The 12,444-nt window shown below is 37.9% G+C and overlaps 1 protein-coding gene across 1 annotated transcript in view; it reads right to left on the bottom strand.

Annotated features, from left to right (window-relative positions):
* Positions 1-12,444, bottom strand: part of PTPRN2 (protein tyrosine phosphatase receptor type N2) — a 493,407-nt gene that overhangs the window by 406,336 nt on the left and 74,627 nt on the right. The window contains exon 6 of the mRNA XM_062570859.1: positions 4,209-4,683. Coding sequence (XP_062426843.1) covers positions 4,209-4,683 — 475 coding nt within the window. The remainder of the gene's footprint in view (positions 1-4,208; positions 4,684-12,444) is intronic.

Here is a 12,444-nt window from a genome sequence, read left to right on the forward strand (position 1 = left end):
GATGTTTCAAACAATTTCAGTAAATAAAACAACATAAAAGCATTTGTCTTATTGGGTAAAACTTGCATGAACTGTGTTCATTTATTTAAGATAAATAATAGAGGTGACATTACAGGAATTTGGTTATATAAATCTGAAGTAGCTCAAAATACTGATGTGAAAATTCAACAACCTGGGATTTCCAAGCTGGAAGCAAGCCTTGAAACTAATTTGCACCTGCATTTGAGTTTTATTCAAATGTTTCACTTAATGTTGTTATTCAGAAAGTTTTATTCAAGCCAGTCACTGGCTCTTACATCAATATCAGAAGACAAATGTTAACACAGAATTTTGTTTCAGGTTCGTTTGTGTTGCATATCCACCAGCTGTCAGACCAGCTACTGAGCTACTGAACAACAGGCAGCCAATACAGCCTTGTCATTTCAATTCCATTTCATTCTTCCAAGCCCGCTTTTTTTTTCTGTATCTATTATCTCAGCAAAGTCTTATCTCTCCACTCCACTTCCACAGGTTCATTGTCAATAATAAAGCAGTCTTAATCTCAAAGGAAATGGAAAGAGGAATGCAGGGAAGAATTACACAAGAAAAAAATGAATGGTCACAGGCCATACTCCAGATACCACTAGCATGCTCACTGCAGCCTCTGGGTCATTAAATAAACCTGGTTTAGAGGAGCATCCTGCATCTCTGATGCCATTATTCCTGGTCTGGTCAACACCCCTGGGACACCGTCCATTGAAAGACCACCTCGAAAATACAACATAGGTATTATATGCTACCTTTAGTGAACAACTGTAAGTGTGACTTAAAATGCTAAAAACTGACGGCAATACCAAACTGAATGTATGAGGATCATCATATGTTAAGTGCACTGGATGAATCATCACCAACACATCTATAACAACCTGGAGAGAAAGGTCTAAATAAAGAAGCTTGCTAAACTTATGAAATTAATGATATACTGTTAATCCATGCCCATTTTAAAAATGGAAGTTTCCACTTGTTATTATGGCGCTTGTCCATGTTTTTATGTCATTTACAGATGATTGGATAGGGCTGATGCACAAATAAATATCAGTGTATGTATTTACAAACACCTTTGGGTAACAAAGTAATTCTTATGCATTTCTTAAAATCAGAAAATATTATTGTAGAAAAGCAGGTGGATATTGCAATAGCATATCACTTAAAGAGCATGTGTACTTGAACATACATACAGCTGTGTACAGCCTTTGTACTCTCCCACCAACCTCTTCTAAATAGAACTGCTAATGCTCATGTTGGCTTATAGGGTAAATCAAATTTCTCCCTTAGCTCCAGCTTCTGAATTGCAGAAGACAAGTTCCCTTTCACAGTTACTATGGTTCCATAATGACAATAAAAGCAAATATTTTTTAGATTGCATAATTTTTAATATCAACTTCATCAGTAAAAATCACTCTAGGTTTCAGCAGCAGCTTAGCAAGGGAAAACAGATTTATCATACAGTGCATAGATCATGCTTCATACTCTGCTGATGCAACTGCCAAAGCCAGCTTGTCCAGTAAAGAGTGGTGGAGCAATAATAACTTTGCTGAAATCACAGCACAACACTTCTGCATGATCTGCAATCCCACGGGGCGAGCTGTCCGCTTCCAGCCTGTCAGCCTATTGACCACCTATCAGCTCTCCACAACAGGAGGTCCTGAACACTGCCTGGACTGGTGACCACAGCTTGGCAAGAGAGAGGATGAACAAAAATATTTTTGCTCTATAAACGCAGATGTTTCTTATTTATTGAAAAAAAATCTGAATAACTTATTTTGTGGCCTTTCCAAAGCAGCTGAGAAATATATTCTGTACTATTTAATATATTGAAAATGACTAGACTAGAATAAATCACTCAAGAGAAAACTGAGCCAAGCTCTAAATATGGCTGATGCAGAAGACAGATTAATGATTTCCACTACTGTACAGTGACTACAAAGGCAGTACCCACGCACATCACACTGCTCCTAGAGATAATAGTTTCCAAATCTGATAGAAAAGTGGCTCCAGATTTCCTTCCCTTGTATTTCTCCCTCAGGGTGCCTTGTTAACTAATTTACCTGCTGCTGTTTCACAGCAATTCCTGTGCTAATCTGCTCAGCACCTTCTGGATTGTTCTGCCAGTCAAGCTTCACTTTTCTTCTGAATCCTGAATCTGATGCGGCAGAGATGAGAGTTCATGTGACTGCCCTGCGTACTGCCTAGTTTTGAACTATTTTGTGTTTTGGGCAACACAGGAGAGGAACAACCTGCAAACATACAAAAGTCCCAAAGCGTCAGAGAGCTTGGAGAAAGGTCAGATACAGAACGAGATGGGGACAAACTCTTTTCAGTTGTCCCATGTGACAGGACAAGAGGCAATGGGCAGAAATTGAAGCACAGGAAGTTCCGCCTGACCGTGAGGGGGAATTTCTTCCCTGGGAGAGTGACGGAGCACTGGACCAGGTTGCCCAGAGAGGTGGTGGAGTCTCCTTCTCTGCAGATATTCAAGGCCCACCTGGTTGCAGCCCTGTCTACCATGCTCTAGGTGACCCTGCTGAGCAGGGAGGTTGGACTAAATGATCTCCAGAGGTCCCTTCCAACCTTACTGATTCTGTGAGTCCATGAATTGCCGGTCAGCCTGGCAAATCTGACTCCAATCCATCATCAGTCTAATGCTCCCACTTTGAACTATGACTACACTGGTGTCTGTTCTCACCACCTCCATGTGAGACTATTTAACGGCACAAAAATGCAAAGGAAAGCATATTATTCACTTCTCAGCAATTCATAATTTTAAGTTTATGCAACATTTAAAAGCTAATGCAATGGGAGATGTTCCTACAGGGCACATTATGTACGTGAAGTCAATGCAGCACAACCCAATAAATTGTGAAACATGTTATTCTCTCTAAGTGTTAAGCACTTTTTTCCCTGTTGGCTCCTACTAGGAAAGGTGAAGTGGAACAGCTGGAGGATAATGAAACCAGCATGTGCCTAGTTTGTTTTGAGACTAGCAACAAAACTGTCTAACCTGTGGAAGAGACTTACTGTGCCACCCGGATTTGATTTTTACATTATGACTTGTTCCTTGAAACCTATTATCTCTGGGCACCATACCAAGAATGCTTTCACTTTCAGGCATCCTTTAGATTGCAAGCATTATCTTTCCACTGCTGCAACTTTGACTTTTTGTATGTTAAAAAAAAATCATAGAACATTAAGCTTTATGAATGATACTAACTTCAGAAAAGATTCAAAGAAACCCTCTTACATATCACCTAAATGGTTGGGGTTTGTGGTAACTACACTGTAACAGATGTAGTTGCCCGGCCATGTCTAAAGATCAATTATTTTATTTTTCAGGCATTCCTAACTACTTGAATAACATCAATAGCTGGGTTAGTTTAGAGAAACAATAAAGGGAATGAGTTATTTTCTTAGCTCTATCTGATCCCCAGCCATGAAGTGAAGACACATCTTGACTTACAAAACAGCCCTTGAAATACAGCGCAGTATCCCATGAGATGTAACACTCTATCTTCATTTAAATATTTTTCCAACTATTACATATAAAAGAAATCAGAATCTAGTCATGGTTAAGTAGCATTAGCAAAAAAGATGAACATTCAGCAAATAAAATTGTTTGTTACAGACTGTCCAGCCAAACCTAGTTGTAACCCCCACTTTCTTGTGTTACTGCGTGTTCACATATCCATAAAATTGATAGACTCCTCCTCTTTATGTGTTTTGTGCCATTGTTTATTTCAGCACTGATTTCTTTGGCTGACTTTGAGTTTTACTCATGGTCTTTGAATTTCCAGCTAAATCAATAAATGGGAAAAAATATGCTGCTCTATCTTATCTGTATACAGTGGGAAATGCATGCATAAAAGCAGATTTGAGAGCAAAGATATTCCTATAATTATGTAGTTTGTAAAATACTTCAAAAATATAAAAAACTATATAAATGATAGGTCTTACTGAGTGCACTATCTTTCTGCATGCATATAAAAGGTGGGTAGATGTTTGCAAGGAAAGAGTAGTTAGTACAGTGAATATTATTACGGTGAGTATTATGGAAGAAAGATGAACACATCAATAGTAGGAGATACATAATTAGGTCTATTTATATCTTTTGCAAAAATACGCAGCATGAGGGAAAATTCGGACAAGTTTAAATAAATAAATATCAACTTTACCATCCATTGCACTCAGAGAGTCCTTTGGTTTGTCCTGGGAAGAAGATTTTTGATTCAGAATCTCTGAACTTGGCCCCAGAACTCCTTGTGCAGGTCTTGGCTGCAACAGTTTCTTCATTTCAAAATCTTCTGCTTTTCCTTTGGTAAAAGTTCCATCAAAATGACTGACTTGAGAAGGGTGGAGCCTGTCAGCATAATCGTGAGACCCTGTAGTCCTGCTGAGAGGGCTTTTATCATTGCTTTGTGCTGACAAGTTCTGCATGATGTACGTGTGTAGCGCGGCTATCAGAGTTTTTTGGTCAAGCTCCATTTCTGACTCTGGCAGGAGTTTGTCTGGTGTTGGCTGGCTGAAGGTCTTTCCACGAAGATTTTCAGCGTGCTGTTGAGGGGATATGGATGTGTGGGCCAAAGCAGATGAGCTTTCTTTGGGCTTTTGCCTCATGTAGTACCTAATGGGATCATTATAGATGTGGTTCTAGAGAGAGTAAAGGGTAGAAAAAAGGAATGAGTCACTATGACATTATTATGATTACTGTTTTGCAGGAATCATAGACACAATCCTTTGTGTTTTACCAATCATGAAAAAAAGAAAAGGAATAGCATCTGTGATGCTATTGAATAGCCATACATTGCAAACTTCAAGATAGCAAATTTGCTTTAAAGAAACACTGTCAGTTTGGTACAAATGTGGTAAAGCAGTTTATTAGATCATTAAAAGCTAGAGAAAGAGATTAGAGAGAGAATGATAACATCAAATTTGATTGTAGCTATGTACACACTGTTTGCATTCCTTTGGTCAAAAAAGACTAGCAAAGCCAATTTCCCTTTTTCTTTTTACTAGATTGCTGAGAATAACTCTCTTTTTTTCAGATTACTTACCAGCAACACAATACAAAAATGCCCTTTTATAAAGAATGATGAGAAGTCTAAAGAATAATTTTATGTATACAAAATACTTTGTTCTATTTAAAATGAAATATTTGATTTTTTCACTAAATTAAATTTCTAATCCATATGTCCCTTGATAGTACAAAGAAATATGAAAACAGCCATTTGATAGGATTTTTAATTTCTTGATTATTTTTTCAAGTAAAACAACTTGACAAAACAAATAAAAATGTGCAAAATGTTTCAGTCACCTTAAAACTATATTTTTGGTTAAAAAATGCACTAGGACTTTCTAGTTTCAGTTTCAGATTTTTAATGCTGCTTCCCCTGGGAGTCTAACTTTGCAAGACAACATCTACTATTTTCATTGACATTTTATATACAGTTTTTGGAGGAAATTTAGGTTTGTGGACAAATTCTAGATGCCTCTTAAACTTTATCCTCTAAAAAAAACACCCTCATTAATTAGTATTACAATTACTATTATTAAATCCTAGAAGTGTTTTTGTTATGATTGCAATCCAAAGGCAGGATTTTATCTTTTGAAGAAATCAGTTCTCCTGCACAATTTCCAAAGGCCTTTTCCTCCACTCCCTCCTGAACACAAATTTAAGCTGAGAGATTTACAATGTACAGAAATATTCCAGTTAAATTCTTGGTTAGTTTATAATTCCTTTGGGAAAGATTTTGCTATAAGTGCATCATATACTGTACATATGTTGAAGAATGATTCCCAGATCTCAGCTGCGGCCTCTTATTTAAAGTGTCACACAGACTGCATTACCATATTGGAAACTTTTCAGAGGACATTTCAGCTCTATGAAATATATTTCATAGCAGACTGCTAGTGTGTCTGTGCCTCAGTACCAGAATAGTTTAGGACAGAAATCTCAGCAAGCTATGTCCAGCATGAAGAGACTAAACACTCAAGAGGTGAGCTATTAGAATTTGGCCAGAAAATCATTATTTTTTTATTTCCTACTGTGCTTTCTAAAGACCAAATAAATAAGGCCCTTAAACTGATCCAAAGATGAATAAATACTTCTAGATTTTATCTGATTTTGTATTTTATGAACAATAATTTTGCTTTGCTTCAGAGAAATAACAAACAGTTGATTTCCTTCCGTGCTTGCTTTGCAAGAGGGTTATTCCTCCTCAAAGGACTGAAGAAGTTCAGTCAGTGATTTCATACTATGACCTGAAGATTTCTGCCTTATGCATGTATGCAACTTTGTTACACAAAGCAGACATTGGCTTCTTTGGCCTGTGGTCCACCAACCTCAGGAATTTTACACAGAACCTCAGGTCTTTAGCACAGAAGTGCATTTTGTTGAAGCCAAGAAATTGGCCTAGTGCAAGATATTGTCAAAGAAGACAGAACTAGAGAGAAGACACCTTTGAGAATTAAATAGTTCAATGTCCCCTGGGAACTGTATCAAACAATAGAAATGTAGCAGTGCCAGTTCAATGCACCAGCTGCAAAATACGCACTGTTTTCATATACAGCAAGAGGGGAGCTAGTTGCTAAAGTACAGGTTGAACACAATTTCCATGCTTAACAGCAAGTCACAGATGTGAAAAGCTACAGGTCATATATATTTACCCCCTTAACTTCAAAGGGTCTTTGCTTGGGGTTATTTATAGGATTTGGTGTTGTGACCTTTAATGACACGCACTGCTCAGAAGGAGCTGCAGAGGGTGACACGGAGCGGTCCTAGATGAGCCAAGTAGCTGGCAACATATTCACATGTGTTGCTGTCTCTCCACTACCCCACACGCCCTGCAGACTTGACCACCCACCCAGCCTCTCCCCAGCTCCAGCCCGCAGCAGACCCTTTACTTTGACTTTCTAGCCCAGCAGAAGTCAGTTCCCTTTTTGTGCTAGAGCAGCTCATGGAGAGTTTAACACGCAGTAGAGATTTGGGGCAGTGGGGACATGCACAAAAGGGAAAGGGAAAAGCGGACAGTCCCCTTTTGGCCATAGAAAGGCATTAAAGCAGCTCAATCCCTCTTCTATACCTTCACCCTAATTTGCATCTCTGTCCTACACCCAGCTGCCTCTTTTGCCCCTAAAGCTTTACCAATAAACCAATTTCTTTGCAATAAACCAAAACCAAGGAAAAAAAAACACTAAGATGCTCTCAAACTGCTTGTGAAAGATGAGGGTCAGATGATGAGGGCTGGACTTTGACAAGCTATTTAACAAGTCCAAACATTCTTAAACATTACCAAATACGTGATTTCCTGCTTCTGTCAACAACCAGCACACCCAGAAAAAAATCACAACAAATCCACCACAAGTGACTGTACACAAATTGCACATAAGTAAGAGCCAACTGCAGGCTCAGAGCTGCACCTCTGTTGAGACAGGGCAGTCTCTCAGCAGCTTGACAGGTCACAGTTCTGGCTGTAAAGGATGAAATACTAAAAGTCCTAATTAAAGTACACCACCAACAGCTCAGCTGTCTTGACGGTGCCCTCGGTTACTAGCCCATCTCATATAGCTTTGTCCGACTTAATTAAAGGACTCCGCAGCTGTATCGCAATTTGCAACTCGGACAAGGGAAAAAAATCCACCCCCACCCTGAAAGAAAATACAACACCAAAAATGCATGTGCCAACAGAAATAAATCTAAGTAAAATTGCAGTGTGGATACAACCCTAAACTGTAGTGTTGTGCTAACTGGCATAAAAAAATTGTAACTTTTACAGAAAGAGGTTGAAGAGTGATATTTATTATACCTAGTTTAGAATCCAGCAACAATTTACATTTTAATGATTTAAGTAGTCTGATCTTCTGCAAATGGCCATTGCTAGTTTGACTTGTTTCAAAATTAAATGGAATAACCCCATGGTCACCAACAAGAAGAATCTGTAAAATCCCTGGTTGTTGTCTTTGGAGAAGCTGGTAACATTATAGAGTTAAAAAGCAGAGGAAAAGAGAGAGCAGAAAAATTTTAAAAAGAAAATCCTTTTTTTCATTAATTAAACTTGATTTATATACAGCAATGCCAGTAATTACCAAAAAAAAGACAAATGAAATTTGTATAACTAACAAAGAATATTCTAATTAGCATGTAACTGAGTAATATTGAATAGCATTAGCATGCAAGTCCCTATTATTATCGGGGCATATTTTTAATAGATAAGATACTGTTCAATTAGCTCATGTTACTGATGTAACATCTTTAAAAATTACTCTGAATTGCTAAAATGAATTGCTAAAATGCTCATGTTAAAAAAACTCTAGTTCTTCCATCTGGACAAGGTTTTCTTCTCCTTCACCACCTCTCAAATAGGTTATCTCAGTAATTCACACATCATCAAAAAACCTACACACTAACCTTTCCAAAGATGGAATCATTAGGCCAATGTCTCGTATGGTTTAGGTATGTAAGTAACTGACATTTTCTATATGAAAGTTCACAGAAGGGCACATTAAATTACACCTTACAGATGCACTGTGCAATCGTTTGTGGTCTATGTGTTTTCTTTTACAAAGAAGTATTGAAATAAGGGGGAAAATGAGATACATACAATACAGGACACAGATAAACGCTATTTAATTTATCCACAAAGGGATAGATTGATTTTTTAATATTTGGCTCAAGCACAGAACAGCAACAGAATTCAAAGTCATGGCATGGAATTTACTTCAAAATACTTCCTCTCTTGAAGACATATTTGATAAAGGCATGTAGAGCTAACAAAATCTTTTTTCCAGAAATGCAGAAAGGCAAGTCCCTTCCACCCTCCAATTCATTTAGCCTTTTCTCTTTGATGCCTTTTCAGATATTAATTCATCTTTGCTGCTACCCCTTAAGTTTGGTTCGACCAGGATTCCATATGCAACACTTAATCACAGGAGCCTACGGCTTAATTTACTGTGCCACTTGAGATAGTAGCAACATGAACTCTAAAATTAGGAAAGAAAAACTCAACACTAAAATGAGGACCTTCCTGACCGACAGTGGGAGAAAATGAACGCTTCCGCTGAAGTTATGCTAGATCAATGTGTGGGACGTGAAGTCGTATGCGATGCCATACCTTTAGCTTGAGCAAAATCCAGCCATCAATGAAACGTGAGGGACGTATCTGTGCTGTGCAGTGGGTTACAGTGCAAGGCTTCCACCAGTGAGCAGTGGCCTTTCTACCAGAAAGTAGTTAGTCCTTGGCTAACGCAGCCTTAATTCTTCCAGAGAGTGAGCTGTTATTTCCATACAGTGCTGCACTATGTCAGGAGGACATCTTAGCAGGCTTCAAGCTTGCTGAAGGGGAGAATGTCTGCTCTACAAGCCTCTGCTGGTGTACCTGGCATTACACGCTATGCACCAAATTCGGCGGTAGTTTAGTCTGAAAATAGTGGTAAAGTCGATGAAAAAATTCAGTTTTCTGAGCAGCAGTAGAAATGCCTTTTCTACCACTTGAAAATGGCCTTTGTACATATAGTAGATAGTAATATAATACTATGCAGGAAATTACCACAAAAAAAAGCAAGAGCTTGGAAGATCATTTCAAGGAGGCCAAAACTGTCTGCTGTAGCTCCTCTGTGATGGGAGAGCATCAAACCCGTGGTCCTGTGACAGATTCACAGGTTTAAGGCAAAAGGGACCACTACGATCATCTCATTTGATCTCCTCTTATTTCACAAATAATTTTCTGTTGCTACCTCCTATTTTCTTTCTGAGAAGTACAACAGCTTTGAAACCATTTAAGAGCTACATCAAAGCAGCTTAGATAGTAAAGATGGTTAATTAACACCCTGTAGTTTGCAATGTCAAAAGCTTGATCAAGCAAAATGGCTGCTCAGCATCGCCTTTGATCAGAATTGAGGCTGACTTTGCTCCTGAATTCTGATTGTGAAACTGCAGCATAACGGTTTTTCTGGGGTCTGGCTGCATATCAAGCAATAATCTGCATAGCCAGAATTTCAGGTGGCAAAGATTTGTGTACGAACAGCACATTCTACCATTTTTAAACAAACGATCCTCCAAGATGAAAAAGAGAGCGGTTAAGTACATTAGTTTCTTTCATGTGCAAGTTACTATTTAAGAAAATCAATTTTAGGTCCCAAATGTTCCCGGCCATTCTTATCTCTGCTGTAGTGCTCCTAGCTGTATCCCAAACCTTTAACTTTCTCCAGCTGACTCTTCTACGTGACTGATTTAATTACGAGTTACCATTTCTCATACTGCTGAGGAAATTCCTAGTTTTTAGTCTTCATAACTAGATCTTTCTCTCTGTTCCTGACAAATCTTCATCATATTGGTTTAATCAGTTTCTAAAATACTGCAGCTGGCATAAAAGAAGTGGCAGATTATCTTTCCAGCCATACGTACGTGTTGTATACGTGTGTTTGTGTGTGCTGGGAATACCTGCTCGGAGTCACTGCCGTCTGGACCTGGGGCCAAGGGCTGCGGCAGCCTCTCCTCTCCCAGCTACCGAATCCAGCGTCTCTCCTGACGCTGCTGCTAGAAACCAGTGAAGTGACAACGACATCCCAGTGACCAGTGGAAGCGGTGTGGTGTGGTGTGGTAATCAGCACTCATAGATACACTAGGCGCTACCAGCTTCTCTCCTCTGCGAACAGTTTGCTCATGTGTCAATAAGTCTGTTATGGGAATGAAGGTTTCAGCGAATGATGTTTAAACACATTTTCTGTAGGCATATGCTGGTATTGAGCTAACTCATTATCTAAAGATGATTTACATAGAAACACGATGATCTTCATCTGCCAAGCTTTGAGCATATTAGCACCAATTCAGCGTATTTATAACTTTAACATTTGAGTTTGGAGACTGCTTCTGCTCAAAGATATGCCGGTTTTTAAAGATCTGCAGGATCAGTGCCACCATGCTGTATAACATTGCTTTTCAACCCCATATGAAGCAAAGAACCATTTGCTGGACAATTGCTTCGGGTTAGGAATTTTTTTCTTTTCTCATTAAAAGAGGTATTGTTGTTGCAATGCAGCCACTCTTCCAAAACATACATAATCACACACATACCCTCAAGATAGATAAAACGGGGCTTTTTTTTTTGTGAACGTTATGCTCTTCATCAATTACTATGTTCTAAAAATAACTACGAAATTCACTTTAAACTTTGTACCAGCTCCACCAGCTTCTATTTATTGAGTCCTCTGTACTGAAGTAAATATTTTCAAGATTAATATCAAACGTGCAAATGGAATGATGAAAGTAAAACTCCAAATATATGGTATTTGGTAAAATAAAAACTTGATTTTTAGGGGAGACTGAAAAATGCAAATCTTATCATCCAGTCAACATTTGAGATTTTAAAACTATCAATCTATGCGTTGTCTAGGAATTACTAGAAATTAATGAATCAGCCTCTTAAATAAGGCTCCAGACCTGACATACATCTTTTATCATACTATTTCTATAGCACTGGTATCTTCAAATCATCACACAAACAATTAATCTTCGTAAGATAGCTGTGTGATAAGGCAAATTACAACTTCTATATTAGACATAGAAATTCTGTCTCTACATTGTACATAACAAAAAATATGAATCCTCTCAGCAAGATTTGCTATCTACACTGAGTTCATACAGGATGGCATACAGGATAGAATTTATCACATCTCATTTTATGTTTAAATAAGCATGGGATGGATCACAACTTGGAAATTTCTATTTCATAAATGAGTTTAGGTTGACTTGCTCCAATAAAAACATCTGTATTTGGTCAAATGAATTCTACCCCAGTGCTTACGTTCATTTATTTATTTATTTTAAGAGAAGAAGAGGACTTTAATGATTTGATTTTACTGGAAAAAAAAGCCAGGGAGGGAAGAATGATCCAAAGGAATAGGAGGCATAGAGGGGATTTGAGACATGACTTCAAGTCTATGCTCAAATTGGGCATGACATCAAAAATGCTGAGAAAAATCTGTTTGTGAAATGATGATATTACTTCTTCCCTACTTTGTAGTGGTAGTGGGAAAATAAATACATCAAAGCTTTCAAGACTTTCAGATATTACTCTAATAGTTGTACAGATAAGCAAATAGTCAGGCATAGCTTCAGGGATATCCTCCTCTATCAATTATTCCTGATATTTTTACTAATGTGCTTATGCACAGGGAAGATTACATATTTCTTATTTATAAAGAATCCCACATATATGAAATATTAAATTTTACATTTATGCAAGTAGAATTTAAATGTATACACTGCAGAAAGGGTTTTGACTTTTCAGCAGTCAGCTAGCAAATCAGTTTCTGATGCTCTTCATTTAATATTGTAATTAATAAGTGTTATATAAATAAGAGTGCTGCTTTTTTGAATTAAAGCTCCAGATTAAAATGAGCAATGACTGCGTA

Source organism: Rhea pennata, chromosome 2 (genome assembly GCF_028389875.1).
Source record: "Rhea pennata isolate bPtePen1 chromosome 2, bPtePen1.pri, whole genome shotgun sequence".
Taxonomy (NCBI): Eukaryota; Metazoa; Chordata; class Aves; order Rheiformes; family Rheidae; genus Rhea; species Rhea pennata.